The sequence below is a fragment of the Oryzias latipes genome, chromosome 12 (genome assembly GCF_002234675.1).
Source record: "Oryzias latipes chromosome 12, ASM223467v1".
Taxonomy (NCBI): Eukaryota; Metazoa; Chordata; class Actinopteri; order Beloniformes; family Adrianichthyidae; genus Oryzias; species Oryzias latipes.
The window spans coordinates 29,322,250-29,339,011 of NC_019870.2; the positions used below are offsets into that span (position 1 = coordinate 29,322,250).

General features: G+C 43.5%; 1 protein-coding gene across 2 annotated transcripts; it reads left to right on the forward strand.

The window, feature by feature from the left end:
• The first annotated feature begins 1,212 nt into the window (after positions 1–1,212).
• Positions 1,213–15,100, forward strand: LOC105358653 (acyl-CoA-binding domain-containing protein 6-like). Of its 2 annotated transcripts, XM_023961113.1 has the most exons (14): positions 1,213–1,290; positions 1,389–1,477; positions 1,537–1,683; positions 1,957–2,057; positions 3,747–3,832; positions 4,525–4,606; positions 4,678–4,763; positions 4,846–4,933; positions 10,272–10,320; positions 10,436–10,529; positions 10,665–10,765; positions 10,902–10,986; positions 13,285–13,389; positions 14,416–15,100. In XM_023961113.1, the coding sequence occupies exons 2-14, from the start codon at positions 1,446–1,448 to the stop codon at positions 14,518–14,520; spliced, it is 1,161 nt and encodes a 386-aa protein (XP_023816881.1). In that variant the 5' UTR covers positions 1,213–1,290; positions 1,389–1,445; the 3' UTR covers positions 14,521–15,100. The 2 variants fall into 2 exon arrangements, with proteins under 2 accessions (XP_023816881.1, XP_023816882.1); XM_023961114.1 differs by lacking the exons at positions 1,213–1,290; positions 1,389–1,477 and having other exon boundaries at positions 1,576–1,841.
• The last annotated feature ends 1,662 nt before the right edge of the window (positions 15,101–16,762 follow it).

Here is a 16,762-nt window from a genome sequence, read left to right on the forward strand (position 1 = left end):
TGCTTTGAGCAAAAGAAATAAAGAAATCTGCAAAACTTCTCAAGTCAGAAAGGGAAAGAAGTGAGAGACGGCTTCAGGAGTCCTGCTGACCTCAAATCCATTGGAAACAAAACCAACAGTCTGACGCCCCTTTGGGTGCAAATGTAGAGCAGCAGCAATGCGTCATTTTGTGTTTCCTAAGTCCAGACTCATGTTTGTGAGTTTGACTTCAACTTGGGAGCATCATCATGTCATAGAAGGTTTCTCACTAATTGGTTTAATTGCATTGGATTGGGGGGGGTTGCACCACCTGTCCAAAGTCACTGCCCCCCCAGACCAAATGTAAGCGTTTTTTTGTGTGTGACTAATTTCAAAGCTCACCTGTGTTACTTCTTTGGATGTCTGGGGCAGATTTCAGTCAAACTTTGTGAGCTTGTGTTTCTTCACTGTCTGGGTTGTGCAGGCACGGCCACGCGCTCGCTGTGGCAGGAAAGGTGGCCTTTCTTTTTGGGGGAGCCTGCAGCATCAACCAAGAGGTTTTGACAGACCGTTTTTAGCTTTGATGACTCCGTGCCTCTGAGTTTCTGAACATTTCTCTGCCTTTCATCCTTCAGGACACGCCGCTTTACTTCAATGACTTCTACATGCTAACAGGTAGGATCCACAAAGCTCTGAAGTTCAGACTTGAGCAGAAAGTGATATTAACAATGAACATAAAGACCCACTCCAATTAAAAAGAAAAATACTGTTTTTGGTGCTTTTAACATGTTCTTGTGACATTTTTCCCTTGATGGAGGACATGGATAAAGAAATCAAATGTGCATTTCTGAGTATTTCTTTATCCAAATTGCTGTAAATCAGGAGGAGATGATAAAATGCAGTTCAAAAAAGGTTGCATTTGTGATGTAAAAAATATGCTGGGCGGGGCCACAAGCTCCAAGCTCCGCCCCATTCTGGTCATCCACCTACAGATAAATAGATCCATGAACCTCTCTGTTTTCCTCGTCTGAGCGTCCACGCTGTGGAAGATTCGGGTTGAACACATCGAAGGCCGTTATCCCGCTTTGTACCACGGTCACTTACAAAAGAAATAAATATTCCATCAGTTTTTAGTCCTTTATTCTTGAAAACTTGAACTTGGTGTGACTGTGACAGAAGCAACAGACAAACCCAGACAACAGAAACACTACACAAAACTGACTGCCTTGTCTGGCTGTTGTTGCTGCCTGCAGTGAATCCTGACGATGCGACCTGGGAGGAGATTCCACAGGCTGGTGAGGTACCGTCTGCCAGAGAGGGACACACTCTGTGGTCAGTCCCAGACCCCAACCTGACTTAGATCACTGCCCAAAAGAAATATTCTGCTTTTGTGAAACGGTTTTTGTTTTCTGTGTGTCTTGTTGGTTCAGTGTCGCTAAGGGACGGCTGTATCTGTTTGGAGGAGCTTCCTGTCCCGACGCCGCTGAATGTCTGCCGGGGGTCTACAGCTTCGACATAGGTGAGGATGTGACATCATCACAGGCACAAGGCTTTTTTGACCCTGCTCTGGTGTCACAGTGTCCCTCACCTGGGAGTGGTTAGCAGTTGGGGGCGTGGCCCCCAGGACCCTCAGGCACAGCTCTGTTGCTGTTGGAGACAACATCTACACATACGGAGGCGTTTTGAACGGCCATCCAGCGGACGACCTCATGCTCTTCAACACAGGTTAAATAATGAGACACTCGCGAACATTATCTCAGCATTTAGAAGAAGAAAAAACACCTCAGTAAAAGAAAACAAAGACAGAGTTCAGTTTTCTCATCTGTTTCAGTGTCTCTCACCTGGACTCCAGTTAAAACACACGGATCACTGCCTCCTGCTCTGTGAGATTCTAGTTGAAGTAGTTCATGAAAAGGCAGTGAAAGTCTTTTCAGGAACCCGGCAGTAGTTCACAGTCCAGTTAAAATCCCATTCTGGTGTATTTCTGTGTGGTTGCAGGTGGGGTCAGAGCTGTGCCCTGGCTGGTGATCAGGTGTTCATGTTTGGAGGTTGTGGAGTCGCGGGAGACTTCTGTAAAGACCTGTACGTTCTTTCTACAGGTATGGAGACATGTGGATGCTCTCTGTCAGATCAGCTTTGATCCTCTAGGGCAGTGTTTTTCAACCAGTGTGCCGCGGCACACTAGTGTGTCGTGGGAGATGGTCAAGTGCGCCGTGGAGAAATTGCCCTCATTAACTGATCTAAAAACATTTTCCATCTCCAGGAAATGAGCTCTGTGTTCATCCAAACAGGCCCTGATAAAACACTGAGTAGTTAGGAATATAAAAGATCTTAAAATTACTTTTTCTTTGTGTTTATTTATTTTTTTAAAGACATTTTGATAAGAATCACGGTACCGCGATTTAGCTGCAGCTATAACTGTGTAAGGAAAAGTCCCGCCCCTTTAACTGTCTCCGCCAATCATTCTTGAAGGCTTAATCACATAATAATAATAATAATACATTTTATTTAAAAGCGCCTTTCAAAACACCCAAGGTCACTGTACAAAGTTAGAGGTAAAACACAATAAAATCACAAGTTAAAAACAATAAATAAAGTGGATTCATTAATAAAATCAGCTGACAGAAAATGAGAAACTGTGTTCCGGAAATGCAAGCTTGAACAGAAAGGTTTTGAGTCTGGATTTGAAGATCAGAAAGGAGTCAGTGTTACGGAGGTCTGGGGGGAGAGAGTTCCAGAGTTGGGGAGCAGAGCGACTGAAGGCACGGCTCCCCATGGTGACCATACGGGCCGGAGGGACAGAGAGCTGAAGGGAGGAAGAAGATCGAAGAGAGCGAGAGGGAGTGTTAACATGGAGGAGATTAGAGAGATAGGAGGGAGCCAGGCTATGGAGGGCTTTGAAAGTGTAGAGAAGGAGCTTGAACTTAATCCTAAAGGCTACTGGAAGCCAGTGCAACTGCTGGAGAACGGGAGTGATGTGATGGAAGGAGGGGGTTCTGGTGATGATGCGGGCAGCTGAATTCTGGACCAATTGAAGCTTATTTAGAGTTTTGTTGGGAAGACCATAGAGAAGAGCATTACAATAGTCGAGACGAGAAGTGACCAGACTATGAACTAAAATGGAGGCAGAGTGGATGGTGAGGGAGGGGCGGAGACGATTAATATTACGTAAATGATAGTAGGCTGACCGAGTAATGCTATTGATGTGGGATTGAAATGATAATGTACTATCAAGGATGACACCCAGACTCTTTACTTGAGGGGAGGGGAAAACTGGAGAGGAATCGATGGAAATGTTAAAATTAGGAATTTTGGAAAGGGTGGATTTGGAACTTACGAGGAGGTCGATCAATACAGACCGTGAATTTCTGCTTTTTTTTTTTTTGGATGCTGGTGTGCCGCGGGATTTTTGTCAGGGTTAAAGTGTGCCGTGGCTCAAAGAAGGTTGAAAAACACTGCTCTAGGGAACATGGTTCAGACCACGGGACATATTTCTTTTTCCTACCTTGCTTTCTTTCTAATTAAATCATTACACAGCAGCCATGTTTAATCAATGCATCTGGTTAACTGTTCATTGGAAAAGTTGATCACCTTTATAAATTCTGGAGCTTTATCACATTAACAACGTTTATCAGAAATGAAACCACAGAAATCTAAGAGACGGAAAAAAATCATGAACAACTAGGATGTAACAATTTGCAATAAAATATGAGATAAAGATGCAAAATGTAGTATTTTAACATCATCTTAACAGTTTGAACCTTCTTTCATGATTCCATTTGTTTTAGAAAACCTGATGTGGGAAAAACGGGACGTGAAAGGAGAAGCTCCTGCAGCCTGCAGCGGTCAAACCCTAACTGCACATCATGACAAGGTACACATGTGTGCACACAACACACACACACACACACACACACACACACACACACACACACACACACACACACACACACACACACACACATGCATGCACACACACGCACACACACACACACACCCACATGCATGCACACACGTGCACAAACACATGCACACACGCACACACACCCACATGCATGCACACACATGCACAAACACACGCACACACGGCTTGTTTATCAGCAGACCCTCTTCCATCCTGATGCCAGTTGGGGTCATGAACAGCTGTCCAGGCGTTGATTTGGGAAATTTGGTTAAAAACATTTTTAGTTGCATTTTTTCCCTCAGATTTTACATAAATGACTGCATATTTGAACATTTGCGACACAAAAATAGAATTAACGAACAGATTTAGGCTTTTAATCCAGATCTGAAATGTTGCTTTTAGAAAAGTGTGTGTTTGTATGTGTGTGTGTGTGTGTGCGTGTGTGCACGTGTGTGTGTATTCCAAAATAAGTCGACGCTATAAAATGCTGCCATTTGTTTGTCCAACAGAAGAAAAAAACAGAACTTTTGTTTCTGTCTAGTAGAAAATTTTCTTTTTTTTCAGATGGTTCAAAAGTCTATAATATTTTGTGTCGACAGTCATACAAACAGCAAACACTACCGAAGAAAAACAAAACATGTGACCAGTTTTACTCCTTTTAGGACATTTACCTTTTTGGAGGGAAAAGCACAAAGGAGGACGGCACGGTCACATCAACCAATGAAATCCATAAACTCAGTATTGGTGAGGGAAGAACAGCTGATTCTCAGAGGAGCAACAGAAGAGCTTAAAGGGGTTTCTGGTTCTGTCCTCAGCAAAGATGAAGTGGAAGGTTCCTCTGTACTTCGGGATTCCTCCGGCCCGTCGACACGGACACTCTGCCTTCATCCTCCACAGCCATGTCAGAGGACGGCTCCAGGTTTCGCTCAGACAGCTCGGCCCGACAGAGTGGGCCTCTGATGATGTCTGTCTCTGTTTCACAGCTGTATGTGTTTGGGGGGAAAAACGAAGAGCAGGATTTTAATGATCTAAAGGTGATGAAGTTGATCAACCCCTCTGAAAGACAACCAGGTACTGTGCAGCTCAGCAGGAAGAGTAGAGAAAGTTCTGGACAAAACAGGACACACTTCATGCTGCCAAGGACTCAAAAAGACACATTTTGCTTTTTAACATTCACTGTGGCACAGAGGCTCTTAGAGTTTGACAGCTTTGTTATAAACCCTGTGAACATCAGGATTGAGCCAAATGAGCGGTGGAACCAAAACAAACATGGGGATAGACCTTCAAGGACAAATATGGGATCATGAATGGCAGTTTAAACTCTTGGGCTGTTCCGTGCAGAAGGGTGGGTCTTCAAACCAGTGGGGGTCAGACATGCGTAGGAACAGGGCCGACCGAGGAAGACTGCTGATGACGTCTCAGCAGGAAGTGATGAAGAAGCAGGTGTTTAAGCCGGCAGCAGAACAGGTGTGAGTAATCCAGCGGATTACTAGGCCACAGAGGGGAGTAGCAGAAACCGGACATCGTGACCGGACTCCTTTAGGTCATTTCTGTGTAAACATTAAACTCCTTTATATTTTTCAATGATGTGACAAAGGAAATGTGTTCTTTGCATTTAATCTATCCTGGAATGGACCAAATTTAGCTCACAAGTGGAAGGAGAAATGATGTTTACCCCTGTGGAAGGACTTGCTCAGGGGGGTATTCCAGGAAGCAGGTTATGCTAGTTACCATAGTAAGTTTGAGGCTAAGGAAGTTGATAACCTCAGCTTTCAGTTCCAGAAATGAAGGTATGTTTCAGGGTATGTCAAGTTGCCATAGCAACTCATGCTCTGAACATAACCTGGTCTGGAGCAGGTTTAGTTGAAGGTTAGTTTGTTTTCAGAGAGGTGAAGCAGCATGGCGTGTCCATTTGAAGATGATTTAGTGGATGAAGAAGCTCAGATAATACTTTTTCCACCGTGAGAGGGTGATAAGACCACATATGGATGTTGGAAAAGTCAACTTTATACTTTGATCTAACTTAATTATTTGCTTCAGTTAAGATCATTAAAAAATCAATTTTTTGTTAAGTCAGTTTAAAAATAACACATAGTTTTCAGACATTTATTTTACTTTCATTCAAATTAATTCAATTAAGTAGGTGTAACTTTGGTGCTGCTGTTAGATCGGCACCGCAAGGGATTGTGGGATACCATTCCCTTTGCCTGTCTGGATTTGGGTTTAAGTGTGGGTTTTTCACCAAATGTGTTTAGTTGTTTAGCTGTTTTAGTGTGTTTTGACGATTCATTTTGTCCTACTATCATTAAGTCTCTGCACCATGAGTGAGAGGGAGGAAGAGGATGATGAGTTTATATAGCACCCATACAGCCAAATGAGACAAACACAATGTGGAAAATTCTTAAATGGATGTACTCTTTAGACATGTATGTTTTTTTTCTTTTTATTGTTATAAAAATGAGTTTATCTGCCGGCTCAAACGTAGACATTTGAGATTTCAAGAATTAAAATTCATTAAGATGGAAAAAATAATAATTGAATTGGAGTAAATGACATTTAGTTAAATAAATATGTAAATTTGAGTTGAATAAACACTAATTAAGTTTTATAGACGTAAGAAATTAGGTTGAATAAATTTAACTCAATTATTTGTTACCAATAGAAGTAATTCATTTAAGGCGGCAAAATTGGATAAGTTATATATATATATATATATATATATATATATATATATATATATATATATATATATATATATATATATGTTTCACAAGGAAAATGGAAATAAGATCAGAAACTTGTGCCTTTACTTTGTCTGTTCTTCTACTACAAGTAGAAACTCTTTCTTTTGCTGATGATGCAGCCATATTACTTTTTTGATGGTCGTATAATCTTCATAGCCATCATTAAAATCTCAGACTCCGTCTCACTGAAGTATAGCGCTCACTTTTTTTCTCCACGCGTTTTCATGGTGACTCCGGAAATCGGCGATCCATTGAGAATGTCTTTATGTACCTGCTGTGCACGTGCATTAACCCAGGGTTACCAAGTGGAGCGTAATTACGCTAACTCATTTCCAGTCTTTTGGAACCGACATACCCAGAGTAAGCAAGTTCAGGCGGATTTCAGCCAGAGTTCAGGGTTAAAGTCAGGGGAGTTTAAACATGCTTCCTGGAATACCCCCCAGATCCACTTGTTGGCACCATCACATACACACACATGTGGCTTGAACAAATATTTCTTAACCAGTATACTTTTAGTATATAATGACAATGAAGTGCCTTCGTTGGTCTTATGACGTCACCAGAAGTAAACAGTCAGAGTCGTTTTGGTTAGCAGAGGTTTTGGTTATAATTAGGTTCCAGCTTAATAATAATAATGGATTAGATTTATCTGCTTTTCCAGATGCTCAAACTTCTTCCAATGTGTCCATCATTCAGTCATTCATTCATTCATACTTGGTGATGGTAACTGCTGATGCAGCCTCAACTGCCCTGGGGCAGACAGACAGAGGCGTGGCTCCCGGTATGCGCCTACAGCCCCTCTGACCATCACCAGGGGCCTCATTTATAAAGGTTGCGTACGCACAAAAGAAGGCGTACGCCACTCTCTACGCAATAGTTGAGATTTATAAAAAGCAAACTTGACGGGAAAATGTGCGGTCCTCCACGCAAGCTCTGACCCAGGCGTACGCACAAAAACGGGTGAAATGAGAAACGGCGACGCCGTCGGCAGATGGAAGAAACACGTGAAAGTGAAAATGACAATACTGCCTCTCAGAAATAACATGAAGACTTCACAAAGCAAGTCTTACACTTAACAGCTACACCAACACCCGTTTGATCGATCAGCAGTCAAACAAACAAAACAATCAAACGAAAATTACAACAGAAATTCAAATGAACACTTATTTGGAAAAAGAAAAGTGAAATATGTTCTGCAATATTGGCATGTTGTGCAATTCATCCTCATAAATAATATAGTTAACAGAACGAAATAATGTACAAAACTGATATTCTCGTCAATGTGTCCGTCTGGCGGAGCAAATATAGGTGCGGGCGTGCGGACGGACGGACGGACGGACGGACGGACGGACGGACGGACGTACTAATTATCCACTGGGGAAAGTTGTTTTCATATTAAAACATTTCTTCATAAGCTATGGAATTATTCATGCATATGCCTTTAGTTTGTTTTATTTTTGATAAAACAATGTATGGCGTATGTCTCAACCATTCAGAAAGCAACAAGAAATTACATTTGCTGATCAATTTCCCATTTCCACGTGGATTATTACCGACATCTGTAGCTTGTCAGATGTAATTAAATGGAGGGAAATAAAATGCCCCATCACAATGCGTAATGACGCACAATGGCTGATCTTACGCTCTTAGAAGATGTGGCAAATGGAAGAATTCGGAGTGAACGCATCTTTAGACAGCAAGAAGACGTGCTGGCAAATGAAGACGAGTGGGTTATGAGCCGGTTCTGACTTCCTCCAGCCGTCCTGTTGGACCTCTGCGGGCTTTTGGGCCCGGCGTTACAGAGGAGCACTCGGAGGAACCACGCGTGTCACCCGGTGCATCTGGCGCTCCGGTCCCCCCGGCGCATGCATCTGGCGCTCCAGTGTCCCCCCCCCCGCCACCCCCGATGGAGCGCTGTAGCCTCACAACCTCGAATGGTTGTGAGGCTACAGCATTTACGGCGTCTGCCACCGTTTGCCACTCAAGTGCCTTTATGGCATTAGTAATGCCCACACTGTGCCCTCCAAACAACACTTTTCTCCTCTTTTCCACCTCGCCAACGATAACTTCTACTTCACATTGAGTGAAGTTACGTTTTTTTGATTTCCTCTCTGTGTTTGCCATGGTTCCGCAATCAATGAATATTCATTTGTGGGCATTTCACGGACTATTTATGGGCAACTATGGGCGTGTCATGAAGCCGCAAAAAGCTGCGCTGCATTTAGAATCGGTTGTGATTTATTAAGGGAAAGATGCGTAGGATGTGCGTGCGCACGGTTTTATAAATCCGAATATTTCTTTGCGTACGCACGTCCTATGTTTCATCCGTACGCCATTTCTGACGCAAATCCTACGCAAAGCTTTATAAATGAGGCCCCAGGACATTCATAAGCATTCATTCACACACCGGTGGGGCAATGCTGGAGGGTGGGGTGGACTTGCCCAGGGACACAACGACGGTTGACTGGGGGGAGTGGGGATCAAACCGCTGACCCTTTGATCATTGGACGACCTGCTCAACCGCCTGAGCCACTGCCGCCTTATATACGTACCACAGCAGGAGCTAAGGTAAAGGTTAAAGGTCAAAGTTTGGTCCTAGAATCTTTTAATTGAACAGGTCAGAGCACCAGGATGTAAAGGCTGTGTCACACAACCACTACGTACATTTTGCGCATTTTCCACGCATGAAATGTTGGTCTTTTGTGATCCATGCGTGATCTACGTCATTCATACGTGTTTCATGCGGTCGTCATTCATCGATGTCTGCAGATGTCCATCAAGGGTTTTGGTAGAAGGGTCAGTCTTGAGCTGTTCTAAATGTTTGGCTGGTTGTGATTTATGCAGTTTACGCGTAATTTACATCATTTATATGCAATCATCACGCAAATCTTACACAATTGTGTGTGATTTTTCTGAGACGAATACGCACCACCGTTCCATGTATGTCAAACGGATTTTTCACGCATGAACCACCGGTGTATAACTTTTATATCACGTATACGGCGCTCATATCATGTTGTGTGGTTTGTTTGTACTTCTTCCGTGGTTTTAACCTGGTTTATTCGTGATAAATCTGGGAAAATTTCACGTAAAGACCACAACTTTTCTCACTTTTTCCACATATATGCACATATGACCAGTTTTCACCATGCAATACGCGCAAACTGTACACAGCAGCTTTGTGATATCGTCTTAAACCAGTTAAAAAGAAAGATTTGACAGCATATGTGGGCAGCTGTACTCTCTCACTCGCCCCCCCTGTTCTTCTGTCGATTTAGTGAATTAAGCAGCTGGAGACGTTCATGCTGGCCCTGCAGTGAGTTCTTCTTGCTCAGATCTCAGCCTGGCAGTAGAGACACTGTACTGTCCAATTGTGATTGTGAAGAATATCTGCTGTTGAAACTGTATTTTCCTGTAGCTTTACACTCACACACAGCAAACCAGAAAATGTTCAAATGTTTCTTTCAGCCATAAGTGCTTCAGCAAAAAAAACCCCAGATGGTGTTTTGTTTTACACTACTGGTATATGATGCTCTAGAAAAACCTGCAGCACTTTTAATTTGTGGAGGAAGTGGATAACTCTTGTGAAAATGATTGACGGATTCATGAAACAACCACAGAGGTTTGGGAACAGCAGTTGTGTGAGATGTTGGTTTTCTCTCCAGTGATGAAGGAGATTCTGTCGGAGTTTGGTCTCCAGGGCATCAGTTACAGGTCAGCAGCTTCTGAGCACACGTGTTTGTTTCATTCTGAGTCTGTCTGCCGCTCGTTGGCTCGCTCGGTTTCAGTCTCATCTCTCAGTTTTCAAACTCTGGTTTCATTTTGTCAGCTTCACTCCCACTAAAGTTCCTAACGTCCGCTATGAGCTTGGTGGGGCAGTGAGTCCAGCCGTGCAGTCCAGGAGCCCTGCAGTCAGTGCACAGGTAGCACTCATGCTAATCAACTCTGTATGGTTTCTAACTAGCTCTTCAGCTTCAAGCTGCTGAAATGTTATCTCTGTTGAAGAGAGATCAAAACGGGTGTTGCCAGCAAACACAGGTGCATTTTTCTTACTGCAGGTGAGTCTCCACAGAGACTTCAGTGCAGCTCGAGATCAGGCTGGGAAGATGATTCAGACGGCCTTCGCCCTGTTAGACCAGGAGTTCCAGAAACTAGAAAGGTCAGTCTTCCCGTCACAGTTGCCTCTTTATTTCGTCCAATTTGACCTCATCAAAGGACCAATTAGAAAAGTCACAATGAGAACTTTAATTTGATTTCCAGTTATGTTTCACAGCTGAATGAATATGTTTTCCTAGAGAGAGATCGGAGCTGTCCACAGCTGCTGCTGCTCTGAGAGACGAGAAGAAAGCTCACGACGTTCGCAGGCAACAACATCAGCAGGTCAACAGTCACATGACTGTCCATACAACCATCCAACATCTAGCCATCCATCCAGCCACCCAACCAACCATCCAACATCCATCCATCCAACCATCCAACCAACCGTCCAACATCTAGCCATCCATCCATCCAACCATCCATCCAACCAACCATCCAACATCCATCCATCCATCCAACTATCCTTCCATCCAACCAACCACTCATGCATCCAACCATCCAACCAACCATCCAACATCCATCCATCCAACCATCCTTCCATCCAACCATCCATCCATCCAACTATCCATCCATCCATCCATCCAACATTTAGCCATCCATCCATCCAACTATCCTTCCATCCAACCAACCACTCATGCATCCAACCATCCAACCAACCATCCAACATCCATCCATCCAACCATCCTTCCATCCATCCATCCATCCAACTATCCATCCATCCATCCAACCATCCAACATCTAGCCATCCATCCATCCAGCCATCCGTCCAAACAACCATCCAACATCCATCCAACCATCCATCCACTCATGCATCCAACCATCCATCCAACATCTAGCCATCCATCCATCCAACCATCCAACCAACAATCCAACATCTAGCCATCCATCCATCCAACCAACCGTCCAACATCTAGCCATACATCCATCCATCCATCCATCCATCCACCCAACCATCCAACATCTAGCCATCCATCCATCCAACCATCCATCCAACCAACCATCCAACATCCATCCATCCATCCAACTATCCTTCCATCCAACCAACCACTCATGCATCCAACCATCCAACCAACCATCCAACATCCATCCATCCAACCATCCTTCCATCCAACCATCCATCCATCCAACTATCCATCCATCCATCCATCCAACATTTAGCCATCCATCCATCCAACTATCCTTCCATCCAACCAACCACTCATGCATCCAACCATCCAACCAACCATCCAACATCCAACCATCCTTCCATCCAACCATCCATCCATCCAACTATCCATCCATCCACCCAACCCTCAACATCTAGCCATCCATCCATCCAACCATCCGTCCAAACAACCATCCAACATCCATCCAACCATCCATCCACTCATGCATCCAACCATCCATCCAACATCTAGCCATCCATCCATCCAACCATCCAACCAACAATCCAACATCTAGCCATCCATCCATCCAACCAACCATCCAACATCCATCCATCCATCCACTCATGCATCCAACCATCCATCCAACATCTAGCCATCCATCCATCCAACCATCCAACCAACAATCCAACATCTAGCCATCCATCCAACCATCCAACCAACCATCCAACATCTAGCCATCCATCCATCCATCCAACCATCCAACCAACCATCCAACATCCATCCATCCATCCATCCATCCATCCAACTATCCTTCCATCCAACCAACCACTCATGCATCCAACCATCCAACCAACCAACCATCCAACATCAATCCAACCATCCATCCATCCAACCATCCATCCATCCAACCATCCATCCATCCATCCATCCATCCATCCATCCATCCAACCATCCAACCAACCATCCAACATCTAGCCATCCATCCATCCATCCAACCATCCAACATCTAGCCGTCCATCCATCCAACCATCCATCCAACCAACCATCCAACATCCATCCATCCATCCATCCACTCATGCATCCAATCATCCAACCAACCATCCAACATCTAGCCATCCATCCATCCAACCAACCATCCAACATCTAGCCATCCATCCATCCAACCATCCATCCAACCAACCATCCAACATCCATCCATCCATCCACTCATGCATCCAATCATCCAACCAACCATCCAACATCCAGCCGTCCATCCATCCACTCATGCATCCGACCCATCCAACCAACCATCCAACATCCATACATCCAACCATCCTTCCATCCAACCATCCATCCATCCATCCATCCAACCAACCATTCATGCATCCAACCATCCAACATCCATCCATCCAACCATCCTTCCATCCAACCATCCATCCATCCAACCATCCATCCATCCATCCATCCATCCATCCAACCATCCATCCATCCATCCAACCATTCAACATCCATCCATCCATCCATCCAACATCTAGCCTTCCATCCAACCAACCACTCATGCATCCAACCATCCAACCAACCATCCAACATCCATCCAACCATCCATCCAGACAACCATCCATCCATCCATCCATCCATCTAACCAATATATAGCTCATATATAAACATACCAGATATCTTTTTAAGACGTTAGACTCTGTCAGGTTCAATATTTGTGTGTTTGTTTTGGCATCAGGAGCTGCAGGAGATGGTGGAAAGGCATCGATCCCAAAATGAAGCATGGCTTCGAGCAAGAGCTGAAGAAAATGACAGAGAGAGGAGGGAGCTCTGCAGACTCAGGGTAAGTGTAAGCAAACAAAAGACACTAAAAATATAAAAAACACCAACAAGTTTCTAGCACTAACAGTAATATCTGTGTTCACACAATAACCTAAGAAAGCCAACGGGCACAGTTATATAATCGACTGCATCAGTCATGTCTCTGATCCGATTTTCTAGTCAGAATTTGTGTTCACTGTTCTGCAATGGTCTGCTGGGAAAAAAAAAAGCAGGTTTGGTTGCAGTGACATTGTTGTTGCTGAGGCTCACATTATTAGACTGCTAACCTGAGGCTTTTATATGCATGTTTTACTGCTTCCATGTATGTATTTTTGCATTTATAGAGTGTACTTGGTGACTGGAAGCTAAGCAACATGAAAATGTGGAGGCCATCTGCACAGTGGTGTTAATACCTTCCATTTATGTATGAGAATTAGGGATGAAACGAATAATCAATACATCAATTTGTATTCCATTGATCCAACCAGATCGATGTGCCTGAGGAGAGTTGTTAATCAAACCGACCTAAACCATTGTGTGTATTTTTGGATTTATAGAGTTTTTCTTGCTGGCTGGAAGCAAAGCAAAATGAAAATCATTTCAAAATGACATAAATGGATAAAACCATTTGGACTGAGTCGTGGCAGGCGACGTATTTTTTATGTCACATATATGATCTTTTTCAGACAGCATTTTCTCGTCTGCTCCTTATTCACAACACTGCATAAAGAAAAACCCAGAAACGCAGTTTTAATCTTAATATTCTTTAGAAATGTCCTCCATCATCAGAAAAATGCTACAAAAACACGTCAAAGCATCCAAAACACCATTTACATTGGAGTGGGCCTCTAAAATAAAATGTGATTAAGCAGCATCAGAAAATGAGGTTAAGAATTGGCTCTTTTGTGGCTATTTGGGTAAAACTTGAAAATGTTTTATGGATTTGAGGAAAAATGTGGGAGCGGACCAGCGGCGTGTACAGCCTGTGCTGCTCAGGATGCAGAGCGTCCATAATCAAAGGGAGCTGATGGGTCTGTGTTTTCCTCAGGAGGAGGTGCAGCAGGAGCAGGAGAGGCTGAGGGAGGAGAACATCAACATCCAGAAGCGCAGCGAACACCTTCTGTCCATCATGCAGCAGTTCAGAGGAATGTGAATGATCTGATTACAAACCGATCAACCGAAGAGTTCACTGTTCAAAGGATTTCTGGGTTTTCCCTGTTTTCAAAATTGAAGTTAGACATTTTGTCAGCTCTGTTTCTTTTTTTTATTTTTAAAATGCATTTTCATTCTTGTGTGGCGAAGCTTTCAAGCTGCTTTAGTGATCCGACTTTTAAAGCCACAGACTCTTATTTGGTGACAGCATTGATGTTCCCTGAATCATTCAGGAGCTTCTCTGAAAAAGACGTCTCTGAACCGCAGCATCCGTTGCCCCCGACGACCCCAAACCCCCAGTCATCAAGGACAAACATGACTTCAAAATGGTGATGAAGAAAATTCCCTTTATTTCCATGGGTGGGTGCATTTCAACACTTTTTGGATTTAAATGTAGCTAAAGGTTTACACGTGTCAGATTTATTGTACCTTTAGTTCAGTTTTTAGCACAAACACCAACAGCGGTAGAATGTCGCTGAAGGCTAAACAAAACTGGAAAAATAATTTTGTTAATGAGAAAACCAGAATCCTTTATGGTTGGAGCTGACTTAAAAGAGTGAAATAAACATACAAAATCATCACTGCAGGCTAAACCTTTTTTACTGGTGTGAATATTTCTAAAACCTCTGATTGCTTATTTGATCATTGACTAATAAAACAATCTGAACTTGATTTAAATGTTTAGCTGCAGTTGAAATAGTGAGTTGATTGGATATCTACATGTTATTTGACAAATCAGAATATGGTTTATAAGTTTGGAAGGTGGATGTCACGGTGAGGTGGCTCGAGAGCCGGTAGGACCCAGAATGCAGAGGCGGAGGCACACGGTTCAAGGGCAAGGGGTTTAATTACAAACAAAGGGCGCTGCCGAGCAGGATGACAAAACCAAAAAACAAAAACTCACTGTGACGTGGCATGAGACAAGGAACAAGGAACAAGGAACGAGGAACATGGCATGACATGACATGAACACCGGAACAGGAATAATGGACCAACCCAGGAGGAAGGCAGAGACAAGACTTATATACAGACAAGACACAGGTGGACACGATCAGGGCTGATGGGGACCAAAGGAAGTAAAACTCAAGAAAACAGACAAGACAGGAGACTTTCAAAATAAAACAGGAAACAGAAACAAGACAGAACAAGGACCAAAAACAAGACAACAAGTTCAAATCATGACAGTGGATTTTGTTTGTTTGTTTGTTTATTGTTTATTTTGAATTTGTTGTGATTTTTTTTTTTTTTGCCTTAGGTTTTTGCTTCCTGTTTTGTTACTGTGGTGATTGGGGTTCTGTATGCCTTAGTTCAGCTTTCAGTTTTATTTTGAAGGTTTCTTCCTGCATGTCATAGGTTCCCTGGTCCCAATCCCCCCTGATTGTTTTCACCTGTGTGTCGTCAGTCAGTCAGTATACATGCCTTCATCTGGTGCTGGGGGGTATTCCAGAAAGCAGGTTATGCTAGCTCCCACGGTAAGTTTGAGGCTAAGGAAGTGGATAACCTCAGTTTTCGGTTCCAGAAATGGAGGTATGTTTCAGGGTATGTCAAGTTGCCATAGCAACTCATGCTCTGAACATAACCTGGTCTGGAGCAGGTTTAGTTGAAGGTTAGTTTGTCTATGAAGACTCTCATTCATCCAGGTTGGTTCTATTGTAGTAGGTTTAGGGGATGTCATCTGGACTTGGTTTTAAAGTTAGAAGACGTTTCACCTCTTACCCAAGAGGCTTTGTCAATTCTGAATAAGCTGGACGAAGAGCTGGTACATATGCGCTCATGGGAGAGGAGTCAGACCTGAAACTGCATGGTAATGTCAACTTAGCCTACATGGTTTCGGGTCGTTAAGAGTCCTTTATCCTCAGCTAGGGGTTGGGGAGCCAGTGACTCCCTCCCCAAACTGGTCATCTCTTTCAGTTGTTAACGACTCAGGTGAAACTGGTTTGGTTTGTTTAGGTTTCAAAACACTGCCGTAGATAGCTGGAAGAATAAACCCGAGACCACCATTCTCATTAAGAGAAGGTTTTATCCTTCTTGACAAAGATGGCTTCTTTCACTCCTCGCTCAAACCATCCTTTCTCTCTGGCTAGAATTCGGACTTCACTGTCCTCGAACGTGTAGTTTGTGGCCTTCAGGTGAAGATGCACTGCAGACTCAGGTCCACTTGGGTTGGCTCTGCGATGTTGGTAAAGCCGCTTGTTTAGAGGTTGTTTGGTTTCTCCTATATACTGTTCCTTGCAGTTCTCTTT